At 39.6% G+C, this 23171-nt stretch overlaps 1 protein-coding gene across 6 annotated transcripts in view; it reads right to left on the bottom strand.

Moving 5' to 3' along the window:
• Positions 1-23171, bottom strand: part of INO80D (INO80 complex subunit D) — a 61798-nt gene that overhangs the window by 37462 nt on the left and 1165 nt on the right. For all 6 annotated transcript variants that reach the window (XR_001522786.2, XM_015634818.3, XM_015634813.2 and 3 more), the window contains exons 2-6: positions 22573-22642; positions 14729-14824; positions 14375-14621; positions 5338-6086; positions 2191-2299 (exon numbers count right to left, since the gene is read on the bottom strand). Coding sequence is in view for 5 of the 6 variants with exons in the window: in XM_015634818.3 (XP_015490304.1) it covers positions 2191-2299; positions 5338-6086; positions 14375-14592 (1076 nt within the window). In the remaining variant the exon portion in view is untranslated. The remainder of the gene's footprint in view (positions 1-2190; positions 2300-5337; positions 6087-14374; positions 14622-14728; positions 14825-22572; positions 22643-23171) is intronic.

Below are 23171 nucleotides of genomic sequence, written 5' to 3'. Positions count from 1 at the left end.
TTTTAGAGCAGCTAGAGTATCACACAAGAAGTTCAACAGAGGTTTCCCCCACAACCACACAAGCAGAAATGCTGAGAACCAGCTGTCCAGTAAAGCAGAAATTAACTCTTCACTTTCTTTCAACAGTCTATTCTCAAAAGCATTCCTCCCACTGTCTTCCATGCAGTCAAAAGGAAAAAGACAGAATGCAGTTAGCTGGTAGGGACCACAAGCTCACATACAAATGAACAGAGAAAAGACTTTTAATTTTACTATGAAAACCAGCAAATAAATCCCCTAAGTTTAAGCATGTGATTTCAAAAACTAAAAGTTTTGGGAAATAATCTCTATTGGTTTTCTAGTAAAATAAGTCCCCAGAACCCAGAGTTGTAATAAGTCACTGGCTGACTTTAGGAGTCACCAGTCTGTACCATCAGATTAGCAAGACAGAGTCATTTTGACAAAGCAAATCTCCCCAGAAATAGCCTGAACTAATTCATCTTCAGCAGCAGGCAGACTACAATGCAGAAGTGTTAAAGTGAAATATTTCAGGTAATAAAAACCTCTACAGAAGTTTGCAGAACAGGAACTAAAGTTTTAGAAGGCTGACATCAAGTGAATGCTTATCCACAATCAAAATTAGTATGGTTGTTGAAGAGCTAACACTGAGCAGGCTGATGAAAGTACAAAAACTGCCAGTTGCATCCAAAAATTTATCCATCATGGATAGTTAAGACAGCATTTACCTGAGCTGCACAGAATGCTAAAATGGAACAGAAAATGTCAAGATAAGGTATTATTTTCTCTCAGTATGTGAAAAGAGTAGGAAGAATCCAAAGGAAGTTAAAACAAATAGAAGACAAAACACACAATGATGACCTTTATAAGTTGACAAAAAAATAGGGATCTATGGAAGAACCAAATCAAATGTCAAAGAGAGAAGAGTGTAAGGGAAGTTATTTAATAGATATATCTGCTGTGGAAAATTATGTATGATTTAGAAGTCTGAAATGTTTCCCCGAAACATTTTATTTAAAAGTTGCCTTTTAAGTTAGAAGTAATGTTTGTGCAAGCTCACTTGGAAACTGCTGATGCCCTAAAAAACAACAGTTATTCATCACTAAAAAATACCCCTTTATTTTAAAAAAGTGAAGTCTACAATTTGCTTAATAGCTTTGATTCACTGAAGGCCCTTAATATTTAGCATCCTGGTGTGTGTCCTGATGCCAGAGACACAGCTCTGTTGCTCACCTTGAGGCAAATATTCAGAAATGGCAGGAAATCTAGTAAGTTTCAGAATTTTCAGAATGTAACAAAATAAGGTTTCGTTAACACCATTATTCGAAGTGTGACAGTTAAAAATTAAAAAAAAAGGGGAAAGTTGTAGTATCAAAAAGCCCAGTTGCACAGTGAATGAGAGTCATATTACAGAAACTATAATCAAATTCTAGTGAGACCCAATTTGTCTGTTAATGACATACAACAGTTTTGTTACAATACTACACCTGGGATGCTTTGTTTTAACTGTGCACCTTCAAATCTATATTGATAGACCTATATTGTCATATCCTGCTATAATTTTAGATTTTTGACATATCACTATATAGAGAACATCATAAGCCTTTCTGCACCTGCAGCTAATTCCTGCTCTGCTTATCATTTTGATCCTATAATTTCCTTCCAATGCTCACAAGTATTGACAGAGGTTTATTCAACACTTAATTGTGTTAAGAAATACCATGGCCTTTAAAAAAGCACATTAAAACAACAGCCTGCATAATTATTACAAGGATTAATGAATAAAATGTAGCAAGTTTACTGACAAAGTTATTCACAACCAGTAGGAAAGACAAGAAACCAGTAGCAACCCCATTTGATTCTAATTCAGGACCTCAAATCATCAAGGCACACAAATTCATTAATAAATACCACTAAACTCAATTAAATTCAGGCAAACAAGCTTAAATCTTTTCCTGATGCATCCTTCTGATAGCAGACTGCACAAAGGTCTCTAAAGTTAGTTGGAAACTGGGACAGAAGGCAACAAGCTGTTCCATAGCTCTTACAAACAAAGGAGTTCAAACAATCCTTTGTCTCAGCAAAACACTTGAACAAGTGCTTAGGTTCCACTGACTCCACTTGAAGTGAAGCTCACATTTACATGATTTATTCCATCAAAGGCCAGCATGAATACTAAAGAATTATACTCACTCAGGTCTCTCATAGCCGAGGCTTTCTCGGATAGACCATGCAACCTGGTAAGGGGAGGTTTGCTCTGAATCCTCCAACTCTTCTCCACTGTCTTCAGACCAATCCAGCCCTAAGGGAATTGAAAACATGGAAATTGGATGAAAAGAGTATCCACCTTACATAAGCCACTGAGTAACCTTTGGCACAAAAGATTATTGTATAGTACAGTTGCAAGCACAATTACATTTGATTAAATCACGCAGTATTCTCAATTATACAGGAAAAGCTACAGTGACAGCTCCATTATAGTGTACAAATAGTATGCACTGATTTTTGTCATAACTGAGTTTTCCCTTTAAAATCCTTACTGGCTTCTTTATCCATAAACAGTGGAAGAAAAATCACCAACTATCTTACCCACAAAAAATACTAGTTTTCGTAACCAAGTACAAGGTAAAAGAGAAGTCCCTGTCATGAAGAACTGACTGCTTGGGAAATTTTAATACTATATGATCTAAACAGGCCAATTTCATTTCTGTTTATATTCTGACCCCTTCTCTGTGCCAAAACATAGAAGAATATGAAAACTTTAAGACACAGCAGCATGGACAGAGATAGATAGCTACCCAGGATGTTCCTCTTTTCAGTCCCTGTAATTGCCTGCTACATGAACATATTAGCATGAAGAAAGAGCTAAAGAGAGAGATACAAACACTCCTGCACTTTCACCAAGCAGCATGTTCTCACTTAATGATAATGGAGTATGATCAACTTATGGTGTGCTCCAGCAGCCTCAGCTAGTCAACTTATACACAGCTGTTAAACAGGACAGACAGAAAGAGGCCACTAAGTTCTCAGGTGGAACATTTTATCTGGAACTTCATCTTTTGTAGTTTTTCCTACTCTCTCCCACATCCAGTGAAATTCTTGTTACTTCCTTGCAGCAGGTGGGATAAAATACCATTGCTGCATTTACAAGCTAGCATTTTTTGCTTTTTCATTTTCTTGTGTGCTCCTTGAAAATTGAGAGAGTTAAGGAGCATTTCATTTTTGCTAAAACTAAAGTAAACAACTTTATCTGAGATGATTCTGAAGACAGATGCCTTGAATCTGGCAAATGCATCAGTACCTGGTCCAGCACTTTCAAAGTCAGAGACATACACACATATTCTTGGAATACAAATCATCAGGTAACTCTCCATCATATAGAACCGGCACTTTAACATGAACCACAGATATCAGAAACCCAAATTTTCAGGAACTTCAGCATCCTAAAAATTTGGGTTTTGTTTTACTTTTTTAAGACATACATAATGTCAGAATTATACTTTCAACTCGTTTCCTTTTCCTGTTGTCTCTTCCATAAAGGAATGAAAAAACAACTTAATTATTCAATAAAGATGTCCACAATTGACAACCACATAATAAATTGTTCACACAAAGTTTAAAAACAAAATCAGAAATTGAATTGTTTTGCTTCTCCTGGGCACTGCAGAAAAGAAGGAATAAAATCTAACCCAGATTCAGCTATCCTGACACTGAAGACTGCACTTACATTAATATCCAATTACATGGCTCTGATGTTGGTACACATGAAACTGGCTTAATCTTTTGAAAGGTTCTGTACAGTCATCTCTAGTGCTGCTCAAATATAGGAAAGAAATCCTGAAATTCTCTGAACTGGCATACCTAGTCGTTAATACTAAGGCTTATAATGAATAAATAACAAATAAATTTTCCACTCTCACATAATTAATATGTAAATTCCTTTACTTTGCCAAATATAAACTGTTCTAAATGAATCCACATAGTTATGCACCTGCCTAACTGTACATGTAGAAGTTAGGTTTTTTTATTTTTACTATGACTCTTTTTTTGAGGAAAACATATTCTCTTCAGCACCTGAGAATGTAGAACATTAAGCACAGAAAGGGATTTTTCTACAGTCTTTCAAAACACAGGTCACTTTCTAAGCTATTGAGGTCTTCAACACTCAGAAATACCTCTGGAGTTGCCATTCCTCTAAAGACCTGCACTATATATAGGACCATCAAAGCTGTTTTCTGAAAAATAATTTCCTTTGGAGACATGCTATGGGATGCTAATTATCTTCTGAACACATAGTCAAACTATCCCATGAGTGCCAAAGGGCAGATCTGAACAGCAAATTAAGAAAAAGTTAATTTAAATAGCAAAAAATACAGATGCTTGCAATTAAATAAGACGTTATATAGGGAATGTCCAGATTTATCTGAAATCTTTCTTTATTTTAAACATCATAAATGGTGTTCCTACTTATATCACAGACTCATATTTCCTATTCCCTGTGAGTATTTTACTTGTTAGAAATGTACAATCTAAAATTAAGCAGAAAAGTAATTTGAGAGGGTGAGGAAGATAAAAAAGACAGGTGTGCCTAGGTCTATATTCACAATCAGACAAACCAGCCACAAGGTCAGTAGCCTTTTCAAAGCTTACAGAGCACTACCATCATAGCACCGATTTGGTTATATTTGCTTGTATTTTCACAAGCAGCTACTGATTATTATATGTAAGGGGAAGACTATTTCTGCATGGTATGCAGACATGACTTCATCTTTCCAACTACCTTCTGTAATGATGCTGCTCTCCTGAAGTGGTCTTTTCCTTTTGTTCATCCATATTCTATACATAAATAGGGCCAGTCAAGAAAAATTCTCATGTGTTCCAATTTTCCAATTAAGTCAACTGGAATTTCAAATTTGCAGAGATTGATGGTCCAAATTGCCAAAGTTTTACTTATATTCATTATGTCACATGCACTTATCACACACCTAATGTTTCAATCTAACTTTGTCCACTCATGTAGGTACTGCTCGTGTCATCTTTACTACTTGAGTTGCAAACCTTCTACATGAGGTCTATAACCCAAACAATGCTTTCTACACATCAGTTTGATTTCTCAAATGGTTAATGGAACATTAAGAAGAATAAACAACCAAAATGCCATAAACCATTTGTGATGGGTCCAGGCATTCCCTTCATAGACAACATGCCTAACGAAAACACCAAGAGATCAGCTAGCTCAGGGTTATTTTTTAAGGATCACAGAGGAATTCAGGACAGGGCTAGGAAGACACTCTCCTTTAGTTAAAAAATACAGCTGCAGTGCATCTATCACCTACTCACCTAAGTGAGGAAACAGATCAGTGTCCAGCTGCTGTTTTCGAGTGCACAGTTTCACCAGTCTCTGGAGCCGGCTCATGCAGGACGAGTGCGGAGAGAAGGCTGTGGCTTTCATGAGGACCCGGTCAGTCCTTGGTGGGTCCGTGACAGGAGCCCTGGCGGGTGGCAGGAGAGGCAGAGGTCTCTTGTTAGACAACTGCCGCGCTTGTGCTATAGTGTGTGTGGTGGGTGCCACTCCCTGCATTGGTAGGCTGGTGTTCAGAGGTTGAGGTGACTTGCAGACTATGCCCTGCGGTAGCCCTGTCGGCTTTAACGAAGCTGATGAAGGTGGCAGATGGGAGTGCTGCTGCTGCAGAGGCTGCTGCTGCAAAGGTGCAGGAATGGGGCTAAAGTGCTCTTGGCGAACTTTTAAAATCTCTGTCTCTCTCTGGCGCTGCCGGTTTTGAGCCAACTTGCTCTGCAACTTTTTCTTCACTGTTGCCCCTTTCTTTAGGTCATCATCCTCCTCATTGAAAGCAAAGGGGTCTTCTAATTCTGCCTCCAGGTAGTGGAGAGGAAGCCTGGCCCCTGGAGGGGAGAGGGACATCCCATCCAGCCCATTGGGCATCTTCAAGGCCAGGGTGGGCACTGTCAGACTGAAGGCCATGGCATCCATCTGATGCCTGACCTTTACCTCCTCTATGGGATCATTCTTTTTCTTCCTCTCCTTTTTCGGTATAAAGCCAAGTACCTGCAGGTGGCTGTTGCAGTACCTTTGAAAAATAGAAGCAGTCAGTTATTAACTAAATTTCCGTAAGTAAAATCTGAAGGCATCACTTAGAAGAAACCCACACACACATCTCGAGCAAATATAAACTGAAACACAAGAGGTTTTGTATGAATTGTACACAACTGCTTCTATAACAACAGGTAACTGTGGTGCTTCCAAACTAGCAGGAAAAAAACCTGAAGTAACTATTTCCAATCTTACAATATAGGACTCTTCATTCATTATTCATAGGAGAATCACATACAATCATTCAAAATCTTAACTCTCTAATAGGGTAAAGAGTCAAAATCCAAAGTGAACAAAATAAATGGACAGTGATACATAAAGCGGCAAGAACACAGGCCATTAACTGATCAGTTCAAAAGCTCCTAAGAAAAAGTACATTGAAGACTACTTCCTTTCATTTTTCTGTTCTTTCAGTGGAAGCAGTTAATATTTTCATCCATGCACACATTATTATTATTATTATTATTATTATTATTATTAATTCCACAGTAGTAGGGAGCAGTTTCTCATAAGGACAAGCTACATAGATATCTATCTGCTGTGAAAGATCACTATTTCCACTTACTGAACAAGTAGCATAAATTCTGTTTTAGTAGTTTAACATGATGAATTTTGAAGCCAGAGGATTAGCTGAATATTCTTTTATAAAAATCTAGTTTAAAACAAATTCTCTGCTGCTCGAAAGCATTTACACAATTCCAGAAATATGCACACATACAATCCACAAACACGGATTTTAAGTTCTTCTAATATGAAAAACTTTCAAAGTCATGCTATTAAAACAAAAAGAAAGCATAAAGGTCTTTGAAAAATTTTTACAAAAGTAAAAATAATTATAATTTATGCCACAGATAACATATTAAAAAGTAAGCAATTAACTTTTGTTTGATTGGAACCAGCATGTGACAGAAATTTAGGAACCATGATGTGATCCTTTTCCTTCATGCCACAGGCAGGCATTCCTCCCTCTGTAGAACCCAACAAAAATCAAAATTTGCTCTTGCAGAATCCCATCTATAACTTAAAGGTTATAGATGACCAAAGATACAAGGAAAGAGTGATGTCTCCATCAAGGTAATTATGGACAAGATAATGAAATACCCATGAAGGTATTCTTTGAAATCTGATTGTTATGTATCTGAGAATAGTAATTTTTCTTGAAAAAATAGGCTAAAATTACATTATATCTGGTCTTCATGGAGTAAAAAATGGCAGAAAAGCCCAAAACAACCCCCAAAAAGGTTTGGCACTTCGGTTTAGTCACTTTCAGCTTGTTGACCCATTTCTAAAGAAACAGTGTGTGAACAGCATAAAGGTCCTTAAAAGGGAAAAAAGAGAAAGCAAATTCATATATGCTCTTTAATGGTCTCCATATATGTAGCTTCTTGAGAGACCCACACTCCTAAGGTTTCACAAATCAGAAAAGGCTGAAAAGCACTGCTACTTATTATTGCCTAAATACTTTCTTCATTATGTTATGCTGTAAGTAATAAATAAACCTATTTAGATATATTTATTTTTATTTTATTTAGGAGGCAAGCTAAAAGCCAACAACTTGTGCGGTCCTTATTAGAACACACGGGAATACTGTAAATTCATACTGAGAGATGCACTTCTAAAAATAAAATTATATCATGAGAGCTCAATAAAGCTTCCCTTAAAGTCAACAAGCACTGTTTCCATATTTAAAACTAAGCCCTTTTAAAATATTTTGTTTGAACAGTTACAACAGCATTTTTAGTATGACACAAGAAAAAAAAAACAATAAACACACTAAACAAACACAAGGGAATTATTTTCCCCCTTAAACCAATAAAAAGAGTGTTTTGCTTAACACAAATGCTTCCCTTATATTGTTCAGAACTTAAATTATTGTCATCCTGGGCTTGTGCTGATGTGAGGAGGTAGAACTGCATAGCCCATTTTCATTGCAAAAACAGTAAGAAAAGACATAGGAAAGGTAAGTCTGTGGAAAGGTAATAAGCTTGCTAAAAGACTTTGTCTTGTTCATTTAGCAGAATCCTTTTTATATGGCAGAGAATAAAGCTTTGGCTCTTACAGCTGACCATACTGCATCATTGAGAGCCAACTGGCTCCTCTGGATACAAACACACAGATGCCAGGCTACAATATTGAGATTCCAGTACACACTGACTTGGCTCTGTGCTTTAGGCTCTGTCAACTCCCAACTTCCAGTATAACCAAGGCTGTTACACCTTGGACAAACAGGAGCAAGAAGAAACCAGGAAGAGCAGTTAAGTCTTCTCTGGGTGAAGAAGACTGCACACAGGTAGTTTTGGTTAGGCATACCACTTCAGCCCTGACCCTGTCAGGCTCTGGCTAGCGCTGCACACAGTCAGAGGAGCATGCACCCACACTTCCCCATTCTGCACATTCCAGGATGGCTTTTTAGTTGGCCCTGGCCTAAAGTGGCTCTGACTTCACATAGTACTGCAGAATCTGGACTAGTAGTTCAAGCTCCATGGAAGTCAGATAACTGGGAAGACAGGAATTGAACCTGCAAGTAGCACAGTGCTTTTCACATAGCTCTGAGCATGAAACCCATTAGGGTCAAGCTGGCCCTACAAGAGCCAGTTCTGAAAGCCTGTCTTAGAGGCTCAGTTTGTCACTTCTATAACCTGTCTGTGAGTTACGCTCAGCTGACAGTATCACAGTAGGTATGTAATACAGGTTTTTTCCCCTCCCTCATTCAGTGCCAAAGGCACTTATTCTGTGCAGGTAAGGTTAAATGAAGCCCACAAATATGGTAGGTTGATAGCCATTGAAATTATAACACAAAGCACACAAAACGTGATGGGCGCTGAAGACTTCAGCTGGACAGTTTCCTGCATCCACTGGGAAGGCAGAAATTCAGACAGTGAGGTGTTCCACCTACAAATGCATTCTGCTTCTTAGTGCACTCCAGTATAGTATCAATTTCCATCACTTAAAAGAAGATCCAAATGAACTAGGGAGCAGCTTGTATATTAACAAATAATTTAAAGATTCTCTTAAGTGAAGAGAAGTAAGAGACAAAATAGTGTTTAACCCAACTAAATTGTAGTAATCCTATTGTCTTGGTTTGAAAAGACAGGTGTCTGCTAAGGAAGGCAGGAACCTCCCTTAAAATGGAAAAATTAAACCCCTCCCACCTCCAAATTATTATAATCTTGAAATCAAGGGGCTCTAAGACAAAGATATGGGAATAGGAATAACAGTTCTTTACTAGGAAAATTAAAATAAAAATGCAGTAGTACAAAAAAACACATTGACAGAGTCACAATACAACCTGACACCCTGTTGGTCAGGGTGTTGGTAGCAGTCTGATTAAATGGTGGCTAGCTGCAGTCCTCCTGGAGTGACAGGTGTGGTTCTGTTGTAACAGTGAACCTGTAAAAGGGTGTAGTTTTCCTCTGAAGGTCCAGTGGTGGTGTAGTTGGGTCTGGTCCTCTGGGAATCCAGTGGAGAAAGGCTGCCTGTGATGTTCCAAATCTCAGATTATATCCAGGTAGGAATGCTTGGCTCCTCCCCCTGGGTGGAGCATCTCCCAGTGGATGATGGAATTTTATCATTCCTGCAGTGAGACTCAATGGCCCACTAACAGAAGAGATCCCCCTGGAGTTACGAGGGATAGGTCATGGAAGAGATAAAGAACACTGCCCCACCTGGTCTTAACAGAAGGTGATAGAATAGATACTTTTGGTTACATCTTGCATTGCAACCTAAGACATTATCCACCCCTTGCTCTATTACTATCTGCATCATACCCAAATCAATACTCTCTTTAAACTCTGCTTTATACACAATGAAACCCTACACATAGTTCCCACTTAAGATGAGGTTTCCCTGTGGTACACAACAGGTTTCTCCATCTTTTTGCATTACCCACCAAGTGTAACCAGGTCCTTGAGCAAAAACAATCCCACAGATGAATTTGCCTTTCTTTGCCTGAGGTGGGACTAATCCAGTCTTTCCTAACATACCTTTCATGTGTACCACAGGGACTTTATCTCCATAGACTATGTGTAAGGGTTCAGACTGGGCAGGAGCAGCTTGATTGATGGACCCTCACACGTTGACCATCCAGGTGACCTTTGCTAAGTTAATTTCCCAATTTCTGAAGGTCCTTCCATCAAGTGCCTTCAGGGTAGTCGTATGAAATCTGTTGCATCGTTCAACTTTCCTGGCAGCTGGTGCATGAGAAGGGATGCGATATGTCCATTCAATACCTCGTTGCCTGGCCCAGGTGTTTATAAGGCTCTTGTTGAAATGTATCCTGGTGCCTGACTCGGTTCTCTGAGGGGTGTCATGTCTCCACAAGTCTTGCTTTTCCACACTCAAGATGGTGTTCAAAGCAGCAGCATGAGGCACAGGGTAGGTCTCCAGCCATCCAGTGGTGGTCAGCACATAGCACTTGCCTTGGTGGATTTGAGACAGTGTGACGTAGTCAATCTGCCAGGCCTCCCCATACTTATATTTGGACCAACACCCACCATACCACAGGGGCTTCAACCACTTGGCCTGCTTGACTGTGGCACACGTGGCACACTGGCCCATCTTGCATATCTCCCTCACCAGAACCTCCACCCACTCCAGGTGGTTCATTTCTGAGGTGGGCTGTGGGGCAGGGTCAGGCTCTGTGGGAGCATCCCTATTCTCTGGAGTAGGTATCAGGGTGGTTATCCAAGTCAGTCTCACCTTATTTCTGAATGCTAAATAGAACAGGCATATCAGCAACACCAGCCACTGTATGATATCATCAGCATTTAAAGAAGATTTGAACCCTTCAAAAACTGGTGGGGTAGACCCAAAGACTTAGGTGAAGGGTTGGGAGAAAATTTCCCCTATTGTGATTTCCTCACAGGAGGTACAATTATTAAAGTAACCCCAAAATCATACAGTTAGTGTGTGATAGCTCCGAATCCATGTGCCTGCCTTCCAGAGGAAGTTAAAAATCCATTAATTCCTCACCTTACTAAAGCAAACTGGATAATAGCCATAGTAGCCTTAGTTATAGGACCCATGTTTAGATAACGGCCTGCAAATGGGAGAAATATAGCCACAACCATGTGCCACCCTAATCAGGGTAAGCTAGACCACATGACATCACCTAACAAAGTCTCTATAGAAAAAATTAGGTTACTCAAGAACTGTTATTCCTTTTTTCACCTTTTTTCTCTATGCCCTCAAGCCCCACATTGGGTGTCAAAATCTGTCCTGGTTTGAAAAGACAGGTGTCTGCTAAGGAAGGCAGGAACCTCCCTTAAAATGGAAAAATTAAACCCCTCCCACCTCCAAATTATTATAATCTTGAAATCAAGGGGCTCTAAGACAAAGATATGGGAATAGGAATAACAGTTCTTTACTAGGAAAATTAAAATAAAAATGCAGTAGTACAAAAAAACACATTGACAGAGTCACAATACAACCTGACACCCTGTTGGTCAGGGTGTTGGTAGCAGTCTGATTTAATGGTGGCTCGCTGCAGTCCTCCTGGAGTGACAGGTGTGGTTCTGTTGAAGCAATGATCTTGTAGAAGGGTGTAGTTTTCCTCTGAAGGTCCAGTGGTGGTGTAGTTGGGTCTGGTCCTCTGGGAATCCAGTGGAGAAAGGCAGACTAGTGTTTCAAAGCTCAGATTATACCCAGGTAGGAATGCTTGGTTCCTCCCCTTGGGTGGAGCACCTCCCAATGGGATGATGGAATTTTATCATTCCTGCAGTGAGACTCAATGGCCCATTAACAGAAGAGATCCCCCTGGAGGAAGGATGGGTGGTGGAAGAGATAAAGAACACTGCCCCACCTGGTTTGAACAGAGGGTAATAGAATTCATCTGGTTACCTCTTGCATAGCCACCCAAGACACCTATATTTAGAAATCAAGTTGCACTTCATTATCTTTGTGTGTATCTGGTTAAGAAAGAAGTAGGAGATGTATTCAGAGAAAACAGAGATATGAAACCCATGTGTGTATCATTCCACATACATATATTCTTTAAAAAAACAAGATAGTGAACAGAAAAATCAGACTTCAAGTAAGGCAATGAAGTCACACACTTAACAGATTTAATTTGTAGAATGTTAATGGTTAATAAGGAATCTAATAATCTGGCATCATATTAACCATCTTTGTGGCTAGTAGCATCTCATTTGTCTGGGGTCAAGTGATTATTCTTCTTAATTATCTGTGGACAGACTATGAAGCTTTTGGCATATAATGCATGCGTCTTCTTGAAATACTTTTTTTAATGTTCTCTAAAAGTATAAAGCAAGATAGCTGTCAGAGCATCATACAGCCTGCTTCTGAACATGAACAGTTACGTGTCTAAAATTGTGACAAAATGACCATCTGACAGTAATTCTGTACACAGAAAATGAGAAGCTATGAGTGGAGAACTCAGACACTGCAAACATTGTTATATTCAACAGAGTGTGAAAAAAGTCTTCTAAGAAACAGATACAGGTTTGCCTGCCAAAAAAAAAGTTTAGAACAGCCACAGTCTTATCACTAGCGTTCATTAAATGTTATTGTTAAAATTAAACTCCGCCCCGAGAAACAGTCTTTTAAAATATTCTTTCAAACTATCACATCCTCTCATTTGAAATTAAAAGTTTATTTTCTCTTTCAGACACCTGCTGTCCTGTTGAAGTACTGTAATGTGACACTCAACATGCAATTGAATTATTTTAATATAACATGCACCAGATGTCATGACCACACTTCACTTTAACTTGAGAAAAATCAAAAAGAACAAAGTGTGAACTCAATTCAAGGTGTAAAGAAAAATCACAAATTCCATGGGAACATATGAGACGTAAAAAAGTGTCATTAAGTACTATTACTTCTATTGTTTTTCAGTATGACCCCTGGTAAACAGGAACTCTCAGTCAGCTCTTGCATCTGAAATTTCAGCATACCATTTGTGCTAACAATTTCTATGATCATTTCTGTGAGCTTATTTCCAAAGAGCCTCAATTGTACAGTAGCAAGGAAACACTCACTGACTGTCAAATTACAGCTTAAAGTTATTCATCTTGTGCCATTTGAGCATTTGCCCTACAGCTTTTGACAAACATTCATGTTTTTTCTCACTTCATCAGTCTCCTCAGCTGAAATGGCAGGTGAACTGCAAGTTAATTTAGAGCACAGTCCAACTGTTGTTTCAGACAAGAGAGGGAGCTGTGAGCTGAGAAGGAAGTTATATGTAGGGCACAGTGGGAACACTGCTAATAATGCAAAAGGTTAGTGAATGGCAGCTAATAATGTGAAAGGTCAGTGAACAGTGGCTTGATTTTTTTGGCATATTTTGTTCATATTTTAGGTTTAAAAAAGCATTTCAAATAGAACAAACCTCAGATAGTTAACACATACATTAGTTAAACACTGTGTTACTGGCAAAACCTGCAATGACAGCTCTGAAAAATAAAGTCATATATAGATGGCAGACAAGATTAGACAAATTCTGCTATTTCAGCCCAAGCAGCACCAGTGAGACTGGTGTTCAGGAAGTCTTAAAGTGCAACGAAGAATGCTCTTGTGGTTACAGTATGGGCTGCAATTCAGGAAATCTGCTTTTAATTCCCAGCTCTCAACAACTTCAAGGACTATATTTTGCAAGGAATTTAATACCTGGGCACTCTGGGCATCTTCATTTGGACAGGGATGGGGAGAGAAATAAGGGGAGCAAAGAAGAAAGGGAGTATGTGGCACTTTCTCAGCAGGCTCATCTGTTCTCAAGTAATATTTATTTTATTCCAGTAAAACAACACTATAGATCAGTACCACATCAACACCAAAATGTAATTCTGGATTTGTCCCTATGTGTCACTGCTCCCCGTGAATAAAGATCTCCCCAGAAGATAAGCATTTTCAACTGTTTGTCCTGAAAAAGCAGATGGAAGTGTGCTTTTGGCACTGCTGGCTAAACAAGCAGGCCTTTCTAAGAGCATGTACTGAGAGTGACAAAGCAAATGAGCTAGAACTGCTGATATTGTGTAGCAGGTTTGATCCACAGTTTGTAGAGAATTTGAGAAGAACAGTGAACTCTCCCATAAACTTCCTTAGGATTAAGTTACTGCCCTCTCACTGAGTACTTGACTCCCACAGAAAATAAAATAAAGTTTACTGGTCTTAAAATAAAATCCTCAAAGGAACATCCTGGAATACAATTCACTCAGGTCAGCTCCGCCCTCATACTGAAACCAGGCAGCAACTTACATAAAATGTCCCAGCCACTTCCCACTTTTCAGAGTGGAAACCACAACTCACCTACGGTCCTCAGACTTGGGGATGGGGTTGGTGCAGCGTTGGCTGTTGTACTTGGCCACATATTCACATTGCTTGAAGGGGGCAGTCTTGTCCTCCAGAACGTGTCTGATACAGAAGGCGTAGCCGTTAAGTCGCCTCTGCTTGCACAGTTTGGGGCTATATGAGCACAAGGGCTTATTGTCAACCTCAGAGAAGTGTATGTGTTTGCCTTCATACATCACGTGACTCTATTCCTTGTGAACATCAGCTGAAAGAACCAAAATATTGAGACAAATCACATAAGGAAAGAAAAACTGCATTCAGTTCTAGGTTGTGTGTTTCATTTTGGCCAGAAAGAAGGACCCAAAACAATACCTGATTTTAAATTTTCTGTACCATGTCAATGTCAAGAGAGAGCCCCAAGGACACCACTATCCTGGAATGATGATGAACCAAGATGAAGCAGATTGTCTGAGGAAAATATCAAAAGGGTCAATGTCAGTCAGAATAAAACAGATACTACTACAGTAAGTAAACAGGCACATGTAGTCACCAAAAGCCTGTGATTCAGCTAGCATCCCATAAAACAACAGCACAATAGTTTTCAATCAGTAGTCATAGATCTTTGGAAAACATGAAAGAAATTACTGGGGGAAAGAAAATTCTACTGCCACCACACTTAAATCACTTTAACAGAACTTCACTCATCTACCAGAAAGTGATTAGAAGCTACAAGTCGAGAAAGGTTAAGTGTCAGATTAGATCATTTGTTTTCATAAATCAAGCTGAAAGATGATTAACCCATTTGATTGCAGAGGGTTTACTTCAAGGTATCTTTGCTTACAAAACCACCACAGACTCTTTGCTCTGCAAAATATTTTGTCAGTCAGTGCAACAAAGCCTTTTTCTAAGAAAAGCTTTCTTTACCACACATGATTACCAGCCCTTCAGATCTTGTAGCTGCTTGCAATTTCTGCAAGCATCCATATGCAGTCCTTCCTGAGGTCATCATGGTTCTTCAAAATTTATCCTACCTCAGTGTACTTATTTAGGGAAATGCAGGCATTAGTATCGGTGAGTACTCCCATCAATGCCAAAAGGGCTGAAATGTCAATTCAGCCAGAGAATGGGTGGTTTTCCCCCTAAAGTAGATTCCTACAGTGCAAATCCATGCAGCCATAAGGTATTTTTTCAGTTCCCAACATTATGGAAGTCTTTGGCAATCATCCTTTAAAAAAAACAAACAAAACCCCCCAAACCATCCCAAAGTAGTCTAAAAAAAATTAACAGTACATACGTTCTGCAGCTACTGTGATACACTAAGCTTAACCTGCAAAAGGTAGCTTTTATTCAGAAAGGTCACCCTGAAGCATTGGAATGAACTATTTTGAACACTGTATTCATTCAGTACTCAGTTCAGTTTCATATGTTTCATACACCAAGGAAAGGAATGTTCATAGAGGTGATATTCAGGAAATATGTAATAAATTAGAGGCATGTGACAAATGTACAGATTACCACCTCAATGAAATTACTTGTTCCTGAGGCCCAAAATGGCAAGAGCATAATTTCAAGGAAGAAGCCTATACAGATTTTGCAGGAAAGATGTACTTTCCTCTTCTAAAGGCACGAGCCTCCACTTTCTGCTGTAAAAAAGTACCATGAGAAAATGACAAAGCACTATGGCACTGGGGGATCTAGAAGAACAATTTTAAGTCACTAGGGGAAAACAAAACACCCTATCCCATAGAGTAAACAGCATAAATCTGGACTTCATTAGCATATATTTAGCTGTAGAAGCAGAAAGACAGAAGAGTACTAAAAGATTTTAAAATTCTTGGAACAGCCATACATGCACATGTACAGGATACAGAGCATAGCAAGGGAGACAGGTGCTACAGAATGTAACTACTGCAAGCGACTGAACAATCATTTGACAATGGTAACTTTGTATTTCCTCTTGATACACATTTTCCCCTTCAATGCCACCCCCAGAGGCAGGGGCCTCACGCTTTGCTTACACTACAGAGCCGCAACATAAGCACAGACACCTAGTCTGGTTCCAATCACCTTTCCCAGCTTTTCTCAAGGCATTGAAGCACATACACTACATATATAAACATATATATATACTTGAAATCAACCAGTCACTGGAGTATGACTTTCTACAACACATCAGTCATAAGAACAAGAAAGTTCATTGTTGACTGTGCCCTTCAAAAAGATAGAATGGTAAGAAGGAACAATCTCTTCTTTAGCATGTTGAGGACGAAATATTCCTTTCAGTCACCTTGGCTCAGGGAGATACTGACATACCCTTCAGTATTATTCAGCAACATGAAGGAAAAACATAAATCCCATGGGAACATGACCCATACAGGAGTTGTGGTCTGTGTTTGTATCCCGTATGTTTGAGAGATGGACTCTTCTCTTACTACGCCAGCGAAAGTAATCAAATGAGTCTTAACTACTTGCATCTCACACACAATGCTGACAGAAAGCCTTCTGCTAGAGAGTCTGCTTCTCCTGGTTTATCCAAGTTTGTATTAGGTGGCATACTGGGCTGGACATAAAACTTCAAAGACCAAGTGTATCTTGTAGCTGGGGTGACCCACATGTTGCCCTCTATTTTCTTCTGGGTTATCACCTTCTTTTGAACTACTACTATCATGCTTTGCAGAGTCTCTGATAGATCACTAACTTTCTCCTCTTTTGTACAACCCAGCTGTATTTCTTTTCTGAAGGTTAGCAAGCAACAGACCAAAGAAAGAGTTCCTCAGGATGGTTCCAAAGTAAACAGAGAGAAATGCATACCTTGTGTACCTCCATTAAGCTTCTGTAAAGAAACTGCTCCACAGTTCCCAGCCATTATAATCCTAGATTTATTCTTGTGGCTACGGTCTTATTTTGGGATTCAACTCATAATTAAGTCTTATTTTGCATTTAACTTGACTGTGTCAAGGCAAGCATAGTATTTCACTTATCACTTGTCCAAGAGATACAGGGCACAAAGACAATGCCATATGAAACATTCACACAAAAATACTGACAATAATCTCCAGGGAAACCAACAAACATGAAGGTGAGGTTTCGGGTCTATATATACACTAAACATGAGGTCTTGGGTCTATATATACACTAAGAGAAGCTCATGCAAATATAACCATGTTAAAAATCCTGGCAGCAATCAATTAGCGCAACTATAGTGCAAGGAACAAGAAAGCCAATAAACATAGTAGCCAACCAATGTTACATTAAAAAAAAAAAACAACACAGCAATTTTCTCCAAATTGCAATTATAACTTTATTGGTAAATTCTGGAACAGACTGCCCAAAAGACATGTCACTATGTGGATACACTGCCAGGATCAGAGACTGAAGTTGAACTTAATCTAAAAAGAGCTTTTTCTTTTTTTTTTTAACTTCCGTGGCTTACCATACAAGAGTGTGAGTGTGTATAAATATAAATATATAAAAATAACAAAGACACTTAAAACTCTTCATTCTGATTTCATCTGATGCAGTGTTTTATTTTTAACAATTTACAGGAGTTCTTAACAGAGCTTTTTGCTGCTACATAAGAAGTAGCACAAGCATGGAATAGGCACATGTCACTTAACTGAAGAGAACTGAAACTACACTTAGCTAAATAGTGGGTGGGGAAGAAATTATTTTTGTCCCACAGGATTCAGTAAGAGATGACGGAAACATGGACTTCCCCTGGAAAAAGCAAATGCTTAAGCAGCTGTACTTCACTATAAAAATATCAGAATACAAAACTTTCTGGAAGCTGTTTTCAGTTTTGCATTTATATGCCACACTGAAGATGTAGGAAGGTTCAACAGAAGAAAAAAAATTATGCCTGCACGTGCTCAAACTAACTTTAGCCACAACCTGTAAATAAGAAACCAGAAGCTGCTTCCTGAGGAACCTAGATTTTCCTTAAACAACTGATTCGAAATAAAAAGATTTTGAGCTAGTCAGAAACAACAGGGCAAAGAACAGAAAGGAATCCAAAAATGTGTGCCCTAGACAAATGATTCAATACATGACTGAGGTTTAAAAAATCATGCTAGGGAAAAAGGTAAATACAGAGCAGTCATACCAGATCACAAAATATTGCAGCTAGGGGTATCTGATGAAGTTAGTAAGAGATTGATTCAAAACATATCAAAGAAGTATTTCTTCATTTTTACTACTCAAAGGTAGTGAGCTGCTGGAGCTTGCTGTTACATGAGACTATGGAAGCAGACAGTACCATCAGGTTCAAAAACGCAACAGAGAAGTTCATAGACAACGGGAACATAAGTGATGCACCCGCTAGCATGACCAATTTAACAAATATGGGCGATGGAGGAGAAAGAGAAAAAAGCACAAAAAGTGTCTGAGCTTTCATCCTCTTCCTAAGTAGCATCAGTTATTCCTACTGCTTGAGACAGAACATTAGGCTAGATCCAAGCAAATCTGACCCAGCAGGGTATTTTTTTTATGAGGTTATCACTAATATTGGTAACTTTGTAACACATTCACTTCTCCCCTTGTCCCATTTTTTATTCTTGAGCAGCTGACAGGGAGGGAATAAAATCTCCTCCCACTGGCTAAAGTCCTATCTGGACATGTGAAGAAGAGCAACAAACTTAGCACCCCAGCAAGGCATTATAACAAGGACAGGCAGGACACAGAGCAAAGTCACACTCTAAGACATCAGCACTTAAGAGCAGAGCTATTTGTCCTGCTGAGTGCAGCCACTGGTAGTCTATAAGTCAACTGAAGGTGGTTTGCACAATGACTGCAAAAAGAGAAATTTTTTTCAGAAAAAAAGATTTGAATACACACAGGTCCACACCTGTCCAACTGCCAATACCTACTACAACCTTCTGGAAGAAGCCAGCTCCCAACTGCTTTTAGTACTGGCTTTTCAGTACAGGCAAAATCAGCTCCCTTCCAGTGCACATCAGCTCCAAAGACAGCACAGCTGTAGCTCTACACTCCACATATCCTCCTCCCAAACAGTTAAACAGTCCTTCAGAGAGGCTGGAAAAGAGTGTAGCAGCAAACTTCAGAGGACCATCTTTACTATAACCATAGCCAAGTACCAGCATTGTGCCATACAGAAATCTGGTAGCTGACATTGTGAGCAGTCTACAGGGAAGTTAATGGTTTACTCACTAATAGAAAGCCCAAAGCACTAGAGCCTCAAAACTCACATCGGTACTTTTGTGCAAACGCTGTGCTGAACATATTTTCATAAAATACATGAGTATTTTAAATCATGTGGGTTGATACATTCTTAAACATATGCTCAGAATTTGACATTCAATGTACGTAAGACCCTTTTAGGCAATGGAATCCCCAAATGCATTGTAAATTGCAAGGCAATTATATGCTGGTGGTTAAAAGATGTATAATTAAGAGGACTGAGCTCAGAGCTTCACACACTGCATCCAAACAAAATCCACAACTACAGAGGTCTTTACTGTGTTGTTTGTATTTGCTAATACTAGCCTAAATTTCATGTTAAATTGCTTGGTGTGCTCATGACATCTCACAGACAAGGTACAATCATCCCCGTGCGTTCCCAAAACCATCAGCTTGGGGCCAGAAGTGGAACACGGATCTACAAGAATCTCAGCTTCTCCACAAGCACAAACAACTCAATAGTAGTTTTGTCATTTCCTCTTGACCAAGAAACAAGTACCTGCCACTGTCAGACCCACTTCTTGAAACTGACCAAACACAGGGAGTACAAGATGTTTGGAAACATGGAATTTCATCCACTCCAAGATGAACAGAAGCCATAACATTCATAACAAAAAGACATGCACTTAGAGCTATTTTATAGCAAAACTTTACAGTCAGTATTAGTAAAAAGTATACTTCTAAGTATGAATCTAAAACATTATTTTTTTTCTATTTCATAGCAACTAACACCTCTCTTTGAAATGTTTTGTTCTATCAAGAGAAGCTGTACCACATCAAATTGTGACCAACATCAACACCGCAAAGTTGTAACTTCTGTCCCTATGCTGTGATCTAACCATAAGTTTGGCTTAGTTCTAGTCTTTTAACAGCTCAATTCTCTACTACACTCAGCTACCAAACCAAGAATATTGTAATTGTGGAAAGAAGAGTCTTTTTGTCAAGTAAAAGCATTTTCGGATTCAGACAGAGAACACTGGGAAGCAACCAAAGTCAACTACAAGAGTTCCTGTACAGAACACTTTTATTAACTAGAGTACAGTCCTTACTCAGGAAGGCCTCTGAAGCACAGGTACTGCAACACACATGCAAGTATCCTGACAGATCAAGGCATTCAACATATTAAGATCTTACAAGGTATTTTTAGTTACCACCTAGAATCATATTTTGGACTACTTTTTGTCATATGTTAAGACCTACCTAGGAAGAAAGAAGCAATATTGCCCTCATTCTGCCTTTTTAGAAAGCTTATTACTTCAGCTCTGGCAAAAGGCAGTTTACATTGCATAAGGATGTCCAATATATTAACAGAAAAGCAGCAGAATGTTTTAGGCAACACTGATGATGTTTTAGAATATAACACAATAAATATAGAATTAAACTTAAGCATTATTCATAATAATAGCAACAGCTAGAGAACTTACAGACTCATAACTATTTACAATCAAGAGCAGGAAACATAACTATGAGGAGGAAAAAAAGAAGTCTTTGCTCACAAACTGAACAGGCTCTTTTTGTTTTGCTATGCCAAATGAACTTAAGCGGGAATTTTCATTTCAGCTGATTCACTCATAGTACCTTAGAGAAAACCTGACAAAGATAGCCCAAACCCTAAAAAACAACAAACATATAAGACTCTGCGAATTTTAGAAATTTCAGAGGATTTCTAAAGAAAAAAAAAAGAACTCACACAGGAAAATTTGTAACTATTGCCAAGAGTACATTCATATAGATTTCAAAAAAGTAATTTCCTAAACATGGCTATTCTTGACCCAAGGTTCAAGATGGGCTCTGTACCTAGAAAGTCTTTTGAACAAGGATTTCCCTATTTGAGCAGAAGGTCTCTCTACTTCTGTATAGCAGTCCTGCTATTACATCCTCACAGGGAGTTTTGTCACGCACACTTATTTCAGTGTAGTTATAAACAGGCTTGGGTTTTGCCAGGATGAGCAGGGCTGCAAAGAGGTGGCCTTCAGATACAACAACAAATGGACCCTTTAGGACATTGCAACATGGCAGAAATGTACTTTAAAAACATTATCTCAAAATACCAAAAGCAAGATCCTGAGATAAAGTAGAGATTAAACATACAACAGCATACCTTGCATCTGTACTTGGGAGAAAAAAAAAAAAAAAGTCTTATACTAATTCAAAGAACAGAAAACCTGCCCTTCTATATGAGGTTAAACAAAATACCTTTGTCTTATTTTAGTCCCAATACTACAAAGACAAATAAGCTTATTTCTCACAATACAGTATCATTCTCGCTTCAGCAGGAATACTCAACAAACAAACCAATAGAACTTCTCACAGAGAAGCCTTTCAGCAGGAATAAGCTACTGGAGTTTCAGTGTGGTCTTACAACAAATTTATACCTCCTGATTATTCAGCATACCATGAGAACACGGTATACACAGTTCTGTAGGACCAGGCCCTACACACGAATTCATTCACTCATCACAAAAATACTGAACATCAAAATAATTCCCAGTACATAAATTCTGCATTGCTTTCTGTAAATAATTTAGCTTTACAATTAATAAAACTTGTGATCTTTATATATATTATAAACAATTCATGCAAAAGGCTGAATGTCACCAGTTTGTGACAGCTTCATACAAAGCACGAGTGCTCCAATTGAGCCATCAGCAGTGGTACCTGGTGGGTATGGCCTGAGCATGAAGTACTGCCAGTACAGGCAAGCCCATAGGGGAGAGCACCTGTCTACAGGGGAACGGTGCATTGCCCTAATTTTGTCAATTTCATTTTTAAGTCTCACAATCCTCAAAAACTGAAAGGCCTTAAAATAAACCAGCATTGCATGTTGATGAGTAACAAAGTTAGAACTAACTACATGTACTTCAGACAGTACAAGGCTTTAAGGTGAGCGTCACTGTCACTTCCAAACTTCATTTGAGGTTATTTGTACAAAGCCATTATAATTTTGACCTAAAAGACACATTAAGGAATATTTGACCAAAACGTGCCACCTCCCGCATTAGACACCAGAGCTATTTCACCTGTGCGGGGTGAAGCGCGTTGGTGGGTCTTCCAGTGCACTCACTTCACAACTACCAGACGTTCTTTTCCCTGAAAAAAATGATCCTTTCATTTTCAGTCCTGGGGGGTAGCAGCACCTCACACAGACTCCCCCCCAGCCTAGCGGGACCCCAGGCCACAGGGACAGTTTGGCCACTGGGATATGAGAGGAGGCCACACACAGCCCTTGCCGTGTAGGGGTTGCTGAGGGGATCCCCTCCCCTGGCTGAGGTGCCAGTGGCTCCTGTCCCGCTAACAGGTCCTGGGACAGCGGGGTGGCCGAGGGACCCCAGCCCGGCCCCGGCAGGGCTCAGGCAGCCGCCGGCCCCGACATGTGCCGGGGAGCGAAGGTGTAGCCAGGGCAGCCCCTCGCCCCTGCCCCGCGTTCCCTGCTCCGGGGGCCGGCACAGGGCCCCACGTGCCGGCAGCTTATGGGCCGGGGGGGGGCGAGGAGGGGGGGGCACTCCGAGGGCTTCCCCGCACCCCCAAAACCACCCCCCACTCCCTCCCAAAAAGTTGTGCGGCGAATGCACCCGCCGCCGGCCCGGCCTAAGAGGGTCACCGACGGGGGGGGAGGGAG

This window comes from Parus major, chromosome 7, assembly GCF_001522545.3.
Source record: "Parus major isolate Abel chromosome 7, Parus_major1.1, whole genome shotgun sequence".
NCBI classification, from domain to species: Eukaryota; Metazoa; Chordata; class Aves; order Passeriformes; family Paridae; genus Parus; species Parus major.
The sequence above is the reverse complement of the archived record's forward strand: the minus strand, read 5'-3'. Positions and strand labels throughout refer to the sequence as shown.